This window comes from Gambusia affinis, linkage group LG03 (assembly GCF_019740435.1).
Source record: "Gambusia affinis linkage group LG03, SWU_Gaff_1.0, whole genome shotgun sequence".
Lineage (NCBI taxonomy): Eukaryota > Metazoa > Chordata > Actinopteri > Cyprinodontiformes > Poeciliidae > Gambusia > Gambusia affinis.
The window spans coordinates 20,851,649-20,864,642 of NC_057870.1; the positions used below are offsets into that span (position 1 = coordinate 20,851,649).

The 12,994-nt window shown below is 39.2% G+C and overlaps 1 protein-coding gene across 5 annotated transcripts in view; it reads right to left on the reverse strand.

Moving 5' to 3' along the window:
- Positions 1-1,707: 1,707 nt before the first annotated feature.
- Positions 1,708-12,994, reverse strand: part of ccser1 (coiled-coil serine-rich protein 1) — a 135,523-nt gene continuing 124,236 nt past the window's right edge. For 3 of the 5 annotated variants that reach the window (XM_044111488.1, XM_044111486.1, XM_044111487.1), the window contains one exon: positions 1,708-3,127. In XM_044111488.1, coding sequence (XP_043967423.1) covers positions 2,405-3,127 — 723 coding nt within the window. In that variant the 3' untranslated portion in view covers positions 1,708-2,404. The remainder of the gene's footprint in view (positions 3,128-12,994) is intronic. The other 2 variants (XM_044111489.1, XM_044111493.1) reach the window with 2 other exon arrangements.

Below are 12,994 nucleotides of genomic sequence, written 5' to 3' on the forward strand. Positions count from 1 at the left end.
GCAAATTCCCACCTCCTGCTTGACTTTGTAGGATCCATTTACCTCAAAGCCAAGGGGGAAAGACCAGTTCCAGGATTTGGTCAGTTCACAGAAAACATACATCAGTTGTAGTAAACCAAGGAGATTGTAATACAGCTCAGTTAACAAAAAATAAGTCGTTCTGAAACACTCTTTGTCCCAAAAGATATGAGTTAGCAAATGTTGGCAGTAACGCTCATGTCGTTTCAACAACTTTATAGACAAAAGAAAAGTATATGGTAGTCTTGTTACCATGAGATGTCATCATTAAACTGAAACAGGGTGAACTCAAGAGAACTGTGTAAAAGCTTTGTAAAGTCTTTGAGTAAATATACAGCTTTTTTACGTTTATTTCCTTCTTTCTTTTTAAAACAGGACCCAATGAAGTGACTCCCTTACGCAAGTAGTTATAAAAAAACATTTCTCTTTCAGCTATAAGGGGATAGTTTGGATTTATGAAGCGATATTCTGTGAAGTTATCAGTGATAGTTCCCTCAGCTGTTGTAGAAAAATGTCATATCACAGTAAGTTTGTAGAAAAGAAAAGAAATTTCCAAATAGCTGAATAACTGACATTTACTCAGAGGCACTCCCTGTTTTTGCTGATTTTTAACTATGTAAAATGCTCACACAGAAATTGTTTTTATCAGTGAAATAAAATGCAGAACACTCTGGATCAGAATCTAAATTATTCACATTTTGTACTGATCTTTACAAGGTCCAAAGTTCATAAAAAAGAGCAAAAGAGGAAAAAAAGTCGCAGTAAACTAATTATTAAAAACAGGCTGTTCATCAGTTGATCAAAATTTAAAAAGACTGCCATTAAATATTCACAATCTGGCCATAAACCTGAGTTTTAGCTCAATTTATATCAGGAATTCACATTGTCATGACCTGCTGATGGCAAAGGCAGAGGCCCTTTGTCTTTGAACATGGCAGGAATGCTGAGTTGTGAGGTTTCTCTTGAATTAAAGGCTGATCCTCAACCCAAATGAGGCTACTTAAGGGCTCTGCATGGTTAAGCCAAACTGTCCTCACTGTCGCAGCTGTGTGATAAAAACTGCATCATTTTGTTCTCGCCCTCATGTCGTCTGTAAGAGGTATTCTACTGGTATCTGTTTACAGCAGGTTAAGGGAACTATTACTAAGAACAACTTTAAGAGAAAAAAAATCCAAGCTATCCCTTTAATGTGATTATCCAGTACAATTCAGTTTGCTGTCATTCAACGAAGCGCCCGTAGACATCTGCTGCCAAATAACCGGCTCAGGTTTTTATTACAAGCACTGAAGAATTTCTGTGAAAAATCTGTCACACAAAACTATTTGTTTTATTCAAACTGGAGTATAACAATAGCTTATATAGGTTGTGGTTTGTTTAAATTTAAACTGCAATTTTATTTTAGCTTTACTATTTTTGTGAGGCTCATTATTCCATCCAGTATAATGTATGTTACAGCTTAACCTTGTATTCCTGCAATTAAAAAATGTTGTGCAAAGAACACGAGTTATTTTCTCAAACAAAAAATTCTTCTCTCAAAAAAAGACTATACAAACAGGATAATTAATGTCATGGAAGTTTTGACTGGTTGGATTCCATTTTAAAAACACTGACATTAAAGTTCATACTGAGACTTTATGTTGTAATGAGAATTAAGTTGCTGCCATGTTAAACGCTTGGCTGTGTTTTTTCTTCTTTTAAAAATTTTTTAAAAAGCATGCTGTATTACAAGGACTGAAGTCTCTTAACATGGACCAATGAGGAATGAGCATTTGATTCAATGTGGGATTTGGCAGGGTGAGAAAAACACGGTCACGAGCAAAAAAATCCCAGTCAGGTCCAAACGTTCTTCAGCAGCAAATGGGTTCACTGTTACAGGCAGTCAAATAAAGAACTGAGCTTTAACAATGCAGACACCACGTCTTCTCATTCAGTTTTACCGCCGTGCTGTTGGTGCAGATGGCCGAGCAGAGATATCACAAGCGATGTCTGTGTGTCAAAGTGTGAGTTTTAGTGTGGGTGACTGTGTTTGTGTGGAGTTTGTGTGTCTGTGGGCGTAAGCTCATCTGAACTGTCAGCATGACACAACGTGGGAGCAATGATAGACGGGTGAGTGCCTTTTTTCAATCTCACCGCCTGATGTGTGTGTGCGCATGTGTAAAATCAAGCAAATTTCTAAACAAGTGAATCAAGGGCTGGTCTGGATTGCAAAGTGATTGTAAGCGCAATGGGTGGGGGGGGATTTTGATTTATTTATTTTTTTTAAGGGTGAGTTTGGCGCGACTATAAAAGAGAAGCAGCAGCAATGTTTTCTCCTAAATATTAACCCTTATGATAACTTAAGCAGATGATATGGCTGCTTATGGCTGGTTGAGTTTTTTTGGCATCCTCAACTGTCTCTCTGTGTGAGGGCTTGCAGTTCGGCCGTGTGCAGGGAATGCTGGAGGAAGACGTTTTTCCGGCTATAACTATGCAGAGACAGAGGGCCGCGAGGTGGTTGTCCTAAACGGCCGGTGAACGCGGAGGAGGAGGAAGAGGAGGAAGCTGACGAAGGTGTGGGAGGTGTTGGCGAGGCCCGGTCTGATGACGAGATGTTCTGTGTGGAGCTCCCTCTGCTTGCGAGGCTGTGGAGACTCGAAGAAGCGCTTGCCCCGACTGCACGAGGGATTAGGCTTGGTGGATGGTGATCCCCGCCTCCTCTCTTCACCCCGCCGGACAGACTCACTCCACTTCCTCCTCCTCCTGGAGTTAAGGACTCAGAGGAGGAGGACACCCTCTGAGGCTGCTTGGAGAAAGGAGGTGAAGCTGTGGCGGAACATGTGGGCTGATATGTACTGTTCTGGGCTGGTGTGGTGGGTGAGGTCTGGACGGAGGACGGGTCAGAGGAGCCAGAGGCCAGATTACCAGCAGTGTTCCCAGCTCCCTGCTGGTGGCGCTCTTCCCTGGCAGCATGGCGTTCTGCAGCAGCATTGGGCCGATAGTGGTAAGGGTGGTGTTGGTTATAGTGGTCCCCTCCTGGTGCCGCTGACGCTCCCCGCACCACCCTTCGCTCCCTTGGAGCCAGGCTGATGTTGCTGTTGCCGAATCCTGACCACCGGCCTGGAAAGCTGATCTGAGAGAGGAATACAGGAAAGCAGATAGATATCAGAGAGACTTCACTGAGAACAACTCACTCTGCTCTTTTTGGCAGCGAGTGTGTGACACAACCTGCCATTTTTCAAATGTTAGTCACCGAACATGTCTGTCTCAGGAGAGAAGGGATTATTTGAGAACAAAACACAGTCAGACAGAGAAAAATGAAGAGACAGGCAACATGAGAGAGTTCTGTCCTGTGTTCATGATAGGTTGTTAATTGGATGACATTTGGAGAATCATCTCTTTGGACCTCTGTTGTCTCATCTAATTGTTCCTAAACCAATCATAGCTCTGCATCGAGCAAACATACACCTTCAAAGAGAAGCAGAACAATGCAGCACATTTATGGAGATATGTTAAGGTATGCTTAAATACTAACTCACAAGGCAATGGCTCTCACTATTTATCACACACACACACACACACACACACACACACACACGCGCACACACACAGAGACACAATAGGGAAGATGGCACATAAAGCTAGATGGCAGAAAAAGGAGCCACCTGTTCTCTTTCACACTCCACTGCACCCCCTTATGCAACATATCTCATCACTGCCCCTCTTCTCTGTAGCTCTCAATCTCACACACTTGCAGCTGAAATCACGCCGGGACCAACTGTGCAGTGTTCAGCAAAGAAACAAAATCTCATCTGACACTGAACCTCGAGGGAAAGTGAGTGGATTTGACATTTTCTAACACAATTGTTCTCTGTTTGTGTGTGTGTGTGTTTTTTTCCCTCTGTGCTCCGTGCATATGCATGAGCATGTGTCTGTGTAATGTATATAGCCTCCTGGTGTGTATGGGGGCAGCATGATGCCTATGTGCTTTCATTGTGTTTCCATGTACCCCAGCTTACAAATTAATGTAAAAAGAAAAACCATGTTGAACCTGTCAGCAGAAATGTGATTAGCCAGCACACAGCTAACCGAAAGCATCAAGTACTTAGACTGCCAGCTACACATGTGCTATTGTTAACCTGCAAACAGAGGAGAGTTGCTTGGAAACCAGTGACCACAAATATCATAAAGTAATCATACTTTCATTTTAGGCAGAAGAAAATGTTACTTCTTCCCTTTAACAGGCCAAATGTTTTAAAGAAGTTCCATTTCTAGAGTTATGCTGAGGCTTTGGTTCCATATTTCCCCAAATTTGGTAAAAGTACCACTAGTCCTGGTAGAGATTTTGGTATAAATTACATTTTGGGGTAAAAGTCTAATAGTTGGATGAAATGACATGTTCAGGTGACCAGCTACAGACCATTAGAAATGCAAGCTAATAGTTAACAGCAACATATTTACCAAATCTGATTGCATAACACTGTGTGTAGTTGTTGTTTGTTTGTTTTGTTTTGTGTTTACTGGGAAGATGTATTTCATTTTAAGTTCAGGTTAAAGAAGCCTTCAGACTTTTTCCATTTTTCCTAAGTTAAAAAAAAGATCTAAAAATTAAATAATATGACTAGGTTAGTATGTTTAGAGGGAGTGATGTGGCTCTCATTCTAACCAAATCTTGCTGAGAAGTTGCTGAGGGGATCATTAGAGCTTGATTTTCCATCCACAACTCTTACAATTATGTCCCCCAAGTTATTTTGTGGGATGTGTGCTGTGGGAGTATAGCATGCCAGAGATGCATCTAAAAACTACACAGTCCTTGTGAAACAAACACAAGAACTGGTTTGTTGTTGTTGGCCCAAAGTCTAAATCAAATAAATGGTTAATGACCAGGTCTTTGCAAAACTTTGTGACATACTAAGGAGGTAATTCAGCTATTTCAGTCTGATGTTTTGGAGCAGAAATTAATCCAAAAGTTGCAGGACAGTGGGACTGGAGGACTGGATTTGCAGACCCCGGCACTACATGCTGCACTTTGCACCAATTCTATAGGAAGTGTTCACAGATGGGATCCACAGTTTGGTCACAGAGAGGAAAGACACCTCTTTGTGATCAACACTAAAAGAATAGTATTCTAAATACAAGTGGTTCAATTCAGCTTCTTCTTCAGAATGGACAGATGAATAGACCTAAAATATGTTTTTATGTATAGATTATATGTATATATACATCCATCCGTCCATTTTCTTACACCCTCATCCCATTGGGGTTGTGAGGGGTACTGGTGCCCATCTCCAGCTGTCAACAGGTAAGAGACAGGGAACACCCTACAGACAGGCTGTCAGTCCATTGCAGGGCAATGTATGTATATATATTTAAGTGATAAATATATATGTTTAAAGCAGATGAAATATTAGAAAATACTTTAACGCAACAAAGATAACGTAACGTTAATTACAGAAATGTAGATAGTAGGCATATTTTCTCTCAGCACCAGATTAGAAATCTTGGTCTGATGTGCGATTTCTGTCTTCCAACATATGAAAGGATTCTGCATAGGTTAAACTCTTATTCAAGATCAGGTAAACACATTCGAGGATAATCTTCAACATGAAAGAAATGGGAACAAGGACAACCTCTTTCAGAACCACTTTGTTCATGATATGGATCCTGAGTTTGTGGGGTTTAACAAAGTAAACTGTGAAGCGATTGTCTGATTGTGTTTTTCATAACACCTTTAATGCTTGAATTAAAATGAGAAGAAAAAGGAAAGAAAAAACAACTGCATATTTCCATCTAAAAACACCTAGTGTTATTGGAATAAATTCTCTTAAAACACTGTTGGTTGTTTTAAAAAAGGAGTTCACAAAGGGCTCTCCTTGGTAAATCCTTTGAACCTCTGTTCTGCATGTCCGTCACATACATTATACTACACCTTCGGGATAAAGGAATGCTAATTGACGCACTCATTAGCTTCAAATAAATAAAAACGTGAACTGAAGCTTAGAAATCTGCACTCTAGCAGCTGAGCAGCAATACGCTTTCATGCAACACTCTGGCAAAACATCAAACAGTGTCGTTGTCCATACAGCTTACTTAAAGAGCTTGGGGAGTGCATCCCTACTTTCTAATGGACTCTAATGGGTGGATAAACACTACAACACATCGCACACATTCCTTGATCTAATGAAGGGGAGTGAGAATTAACACACCAGACACATTTTCAACATGGGGCGTCGTAAAGAAAACATGGGGGAATTGTTACAGCGTTGAATATCTGCTGTGCACCAGTCAATGTATGCGGGGCGGCTTAATTAGGGCTAAATCACTAATCTTATGGAAAAAAAGATTTCGTTGTTTTTCCACCCATAGACATCTGAGAAAACAACAGAAGGTAAGGCTCAAATAGTGAGAAACAAGTTGGCAGGCGCCTTGGAAGAAAACAATTACCAGAGAGTGCATTAAGTGCTGATTGAGGAAACATATGTTGTGTATCAAAGAGAGCTTGCTGGTCCATCTGAAAATGACACCATGAATCATCTTTGATGGATCAAATAAAACCTTGGTGGTTAAATTTGAGTGCATGTGGGTGTAATGTACACAGGCACAACAGGTTAAGGTTGAAGAAAAAGACAAATACACAAAATACAGACAACCAAGGAAGAAAAGATAAAAAACACAGGAGATTAAAAAAAGGAGGGAATTAGTGAGAAAGTGATTAAACACAAAGATAAAGAAAAATGACTTTAAAACTGGAGCGAACAGCAAACTGTGGAGAAAAAATGAGAACAAGACTGATTTACAAACTCAGGTGTCCTTTCTCAAGTACACGCTCTGCGGCAACCAGGCTGCCAGTGTGTGTTTGTGTGCAAACACTCTGGAGAGTACCTTGAACTCACACATGGTCCAAGGAATACACACACACCCAGACACACCAAACACGCACAGACACAATTGCACCCTCATACACACACCAAGACCAAGGTAAATCATATGGGGCTCCTCTAGAGTTCGTTTTTATAGAGTCGTGAACAATAAAGCAATGGGGCCTTGGACAAGTTTGCATTAGCAGATCCTTAAAAACGTCACTTGTATAATAATTGTCATCATTTGTCTTAGATAAGAAACAAATTAATGATATATGCTTACATTAAATTGCAACTCCAAGAAATCTCAGTTCGACATAACCTGAAAAAATAAAGCAACAAAAAGCTGAGGAAAGTCTAGTTAAACCCCTCTACAAAACAAATGAATCTTAAAAAGCAAATCTTTCCCACTGAGTTTAGAGAAGTTACACTTTTTCAGTATTAATTATGTATCTTCTTTGATGACACACACATCATAAGTTCTAAAAACTAAGATGGATCTTTGGAAGAGGGAAACACCGAAAAAGCAGCTTTGTGAAAGTAGTCACATCACTTGAACCTTTTTACGTTTTGTTGCATTACAACCACAAACATGGATGTATTTTGGGGGGAATAGAACAATGCAAAGTCGTGTAAAACTTCGAACAAGAATTAAAAGAACAGTATTTGCACAAAGAAAAAAACAGCTGAAAAGTGTGGCTTACATTTTTATCAAGTCCTCTTGAGGGGGTCACTACTTTAACCCTCCCACTGTCCTATACGCCACAAGATTTTTACTCTGTGCACAGTCCGGTTGAGTCACACTGTCTCTGCGTGCAATTTTACAAGGTTTTTGTAAAAGCTTCCGAAATTGATGGTCTGACGGGACAACCCCTCCTCTTCCACGCACTCCGACCATGACATTTTTGACACTCCTCTTGAGCGTCACACTAAGACCACAGGAGACCAACTGTGCAGTGTTCGCCTCCTTTTATCAAATATTCTATTCCACTGCTTCCAGCTGCATAAATTCTTACAGCAAATTTACAATGTAGATAAAAAATAAACGAAGTGATACATAAAGCTGAGAAACAAGATTTCAGTTCCAATCGAATACAAGAATGCTTTAACTAGCATTTTCCACGATTTATTCTGAGTTGAAAAATTGACTTTTCACAGACATGCTGTGCTCCGAAGAGTCTCTGAGGGCAGTTAACAGGATAAATCATCCAAATACAATCAAACAAAAGGTGAAACTAAGCCTGGGTTTGCCGTCTCAAGGCACTGGAATGCCTTCACTTTGAACTTGCTGGTTTTTATCAATACATGAACTGCTTAAGAAGTGAATCTCTGTTGCACAGCCTGTAGCAGAATCCTTGCCTCACTTCACTCATTTAATTTTGACTTTGTTATATTTTTCAGCCTTTGTTAGCATGGAATACTCTGAGTTAGTAAATAAGTAAAATAACTGTACACATCATTTTTACATTTTCATGTTTCCGATACTCACAGATTATTTTTTTAAAATAATAGAGGAACTAGACTTTAAATGCAGAACAGCAAATCATAAAATAAAAAATATAAAACTTCCTTTTTCTCTTTTACCAGTTCACTTGAGAATAAAAGACAACGACTTGAGTTAAAATATTTTTGGCAGAAGCTTTTAAAAATTTGTTTTTAACAGAATCTGCAAGTGCATACATCAGATCAACTAGCAGAAGCAGATATGATATAATTTTGAGAGTTGTGAGGGATGCAAATAAATCCTTATTTGTACAAGGATTTATGCAAATAAATCCTTATGCATTAATAAACATAATAAACATAAGTACACTGGCTACACTGGAAGTAAGGATGTAATATGTGCTCTTTGAAATTCCTGCCCTCTTTCCCTACAGTCAGCAATGCAGCAGGTTGTGTTTCTTTTGTTTTATTTCTCCTGCATTTGAATTATCACCTGCTTTCAGCAGACTGAATATTTAACCTACTTGCTTGTCAAGAAAAGCTTTAGTCTTCCAGAATCTAACACTTTCTGGCCCACCTTTGAATGACATTAATAAACATAAATATGACAGGATTATCCTCTAAATCCAGGAATAAAAGGCTTCTGTTAAATGTGGCCAACTGCCTCAGAGAAAAGAGGGGCCATTAGTTTGGAAGTAAACACAAAGTAATATATAATCATTCATTTGCATTTTTCATTCAACACTAAAATCTCCTTAAACTATTGCGTCTACTTTAACACCACCTTTCACCAAAGAGTGAATATTTTAACTTAATTGTTTGTCACAATTCCTCTGCTGTTTTTTTTTTTTTTTAACATCAATAGACATATGAGCAGATTTTCCACAAAATGCATCCAAAATGTCCCAATTTCGTTCGGCCAAACTTTGTGCTATTTCCGTGACGATGTAAACACAATCCAATAAAACCATGGAATATCATTTTTATTTCACTTTATAGTGAACATGAACTCCAAAACAGATGTGCCATGTTTTAATTCAGCAGTCCATAAGTTAACCATGATAGCTACACTGAATCTCCTATAGAGAAGATAGAGCACATGTTACTGTAAACAAATAGGTTAAAAACAGAAAGCTGGGGAAGGGCGGAGATAGGTGAAGCAATGGATAGGCCCCTCACCCACATTTGCTGATGACAGTTTGGGTGGGGCTGGGTCCAAAATAATGAAGAAAGATTGAAAACATGAAAGGAGCAGTCAGTCCAGCCCACACAGCAGCAAACTGTCACTCAGAAGGCTGGATGTCATTTCCTGGCCATTGTTGACAGATGAGCTGGTATGCCAAACGTGTTATACTTCGAACTGCACAATCTAGTCCATCATAATAACCATATGCTTCTATTTGGTGCATTCTAATGCCGTATACATATTTCATTGGTGTCATAAAATTTCTTTTTGCTATGGGAAAAAATCCTCCGCCAAGAGCTCAGTGACAGCACAACTAATTCTGTATATTTATTATGCAAATTATTGCAGAATGTCTACATGAATATTTTGAGGAGCCAACAACAATTAGTGCAACTTAATTTTACAAACTCGACATGATATTAACACTAAGAAGGATTGGAAATACATAAAAAATTTATATATCCAATTTTATAAACTTTCTGTTAACAGTAACTATATCCAACTTTGTGCTCCATCCAGTTTATAAAGTATTACATGCTGCTTGGCAACTAGATGATATTTTTCACAGTTAAAATGCATGAGTAACATCAGAATCTCTGCTAGCATCAGAACCATTCAAATACAGCTTTGTGTAAACGCTTCAAATGTGATCGGAGCCAACATTTAGGTTTGCTGAACAAGGGTCTGACGAGCAGCTCTTAGTCACTTCCTATGATTGGGGGAGTTGAATACTGCGCTGCCCCAGGGTTTTAAACTTCCACCCACAATGCAAAATGCAGACAGGCCAGTATCAAAGTCTGTGCCATGCTGTGGCCACGAGACCCAATGAGGTTTCTTGAGCAGCTCGATTGGGCAGGGATGTTGAGAGTCTGGCAAAGATCATCAACCACCATCTCCAAAAAGCCTGTGACTCAGTGTCTAAGAGCCTAATCGTTGGAAGACAAACAAACAAACAAACAAAAAAAAAACACCCTCGTCAACCAGAGGCTAAGGAAATAACATTCAAAATCTTAAGCAGGTGGGGTAGAAAAGGTAAAATATGTGAACAGGTGACAGATCAGAAATGATCAGAAAGAAGGAAGTGAGAATAGGAGCTAAGGAACACAAAAAAGGACCTGAGTAGATGGGAAAAGTGATAGGAAGAGGAATATGAGATCAAGACAAAAGCAAATAACATAATAAGGAGAGAAGAGCAGGTCAAAGAATAAAGGTGAGGGGATGACACAGAGGTAAAACAACAAAGAAGAAGCGGATAGCTCGACAGATGACGGGAACTGCAGAGCGAAGTGAGAGTAAAAGGTGACAGCAAAGAACCAAAGTTACACAAGATGAAAGAAAGAGATAATTAGAAAGCTAGAGACTGGGATGAAGAGAAAAAGTAGCGAGACAGAAAGTGTGAACGTTAGCATCAGTATAAGCCATGACAGCTACAAGGTGGACAGAGAAGAATCTGACATCAATTTCTGTCCACAAGGAATCCAACACAGAAAAAAAAAGCTATAGTCCAGCATTATTCATACCTTTGGCGGATTTAGGCTTAAAGTAAATTTTAATTTTAACAACACGTTTCTTCTGACTGGACATAATAACATTTTGGAATGGCCCAGCAAGTGTACTGACTTGAATCTGATTGAGAATTTGTGGAAGGAGCTAAATATTAGAGTGATGGCAAAGATGCCGTCTAACTTTAAGGACATGGAGCTCATCATCAGGATAAATGATCAAATTAACAGCTCAAACATTCAAAAATGTAGTCAGCAAATGTAAAGAAGAGTTTGACTGCTGTAATGACAGCTATTTGGTTAATGAATATAAAGATGTTTTAACTGGACTGTATCCATGTGATTTTAGCTCCATACTAGCAACTGAAACAAACCCTCACTCAGTTTCTGGATTGATTGCTGCCCCTTATGTGTCAACATGGCACTTACTGTAGTTGTTTAATTGTCACAAAAGATGTGACCTAGTCGCACCTTGTTTCTCCAGCCTAATCCAGTTCTATAACTGCCATTGATGGTCAATGTAAATCTCCACAATAGTGTCCTGCATCATTTAATTTATTTATTTTTTAATATAAGTTCAGACTGAACTACTGATAAATAACATTTGCTGACATAAAACTAGAGAGTCATGTTCTTGACTTGTGCGGTGTAAAAAAAAGTATTATTTCAGCAGGAGTCATGATAAGAAAAGGCACACAGTGTGCTGGACTCTTTCCATTTCCATGGTTTGACATTTCTTTGATCTACTTGAGACCTGGCAGGGGGCCTGAGGTCATTTCACCTTAATAAGGGTAAAACTGTAGGAGCTGATTTCTTCCAGCCCCACCTAAGGCAACAAGGCTGTAACTGTGGCATTGTTTTTCTTTAAAACCCAAAGCTTCACAAAGAATATTAAATTTCTTAAATTCTTTGGTAGTAAACACCAATCATTTGACTGCGCTTCCTAGGGATGCCTCTAAATTCTTCAACTTTGACAACTGGATGTCGCTCATTCTATTCCCCTGGAATGGTCATAGACGTGTTTTGAATTGGCATCTTGTCAAACAACAGAGAGGGGAAAAAATGTAAACATGCTATTTTATTCAGAGCATAGTGTGTCACTCTGCAAAACCATCTTATTAAATAAGGGAGATAAATACATCCACATAAACTCAACAGCAATTCCAACTAAATATGTTCAGTATATCTGCAATAGACTTATGGCAAAAATCATTTTAATGTCTCCAAAAGTCTGCAAACATTTTATAAAGAGGTTGCAATGCTGAGTACGTTGCATACTGTTGAATACTGGTTCTGCAACTTATATTTCAATTTATATTCCTAATCACATCAATCAGTGGCTTAAGGTTGGACATATTTAGGAGAAGGGTTCACTATGTAGAGGTCTGATCAGTCAGCTGTATGACATTGAGGATTTTGTTTCTGCTTACTTTTATGTATAACTTAATGATAAAGTTTCTTTAAAAATCAGTGTCATTGTATACAACATTTTGCATCTGATGAATGCATACAAAAATATGAGATCAAAGACAGCAATAAAGTATAAAGGCTTGACAGTTTGACAAGATAGATTCATGGACTGACAGCAGGGAAAACAATGAAGAATGAAGTTATGACAGTGTGGTACAGGCTGTCAGGCTGATACATCATGTGGGAAGACTCAGAAACTGTAGATTCTCTGATGCTTATGTGTGAGCACAAACCTTTTTTACACAAATGTATACATTCTCCACCAGTCTGTTGGTGCAGTGTAACTCTAGGAAGAGCCATGGACTCTAGGAAGAGCCATGTGTGGAAGAGCCGTGTGTGTAACACGACTCTAGGAAGAGCCATGTGTGTAACACGACTCTAGGAAGAGCCATGTGTGTAACACGACTCTAGGAAGAGCCTTGTGTGTAACACGACTCTAGGAAGAGCCTTGTGTGTAACACGACTCTAGGAAGAGCCTTGTGTGTAACACGACTCTAGGAAGAGTCGTGAGTAACATGACGTGTAACATGACTCTAGGA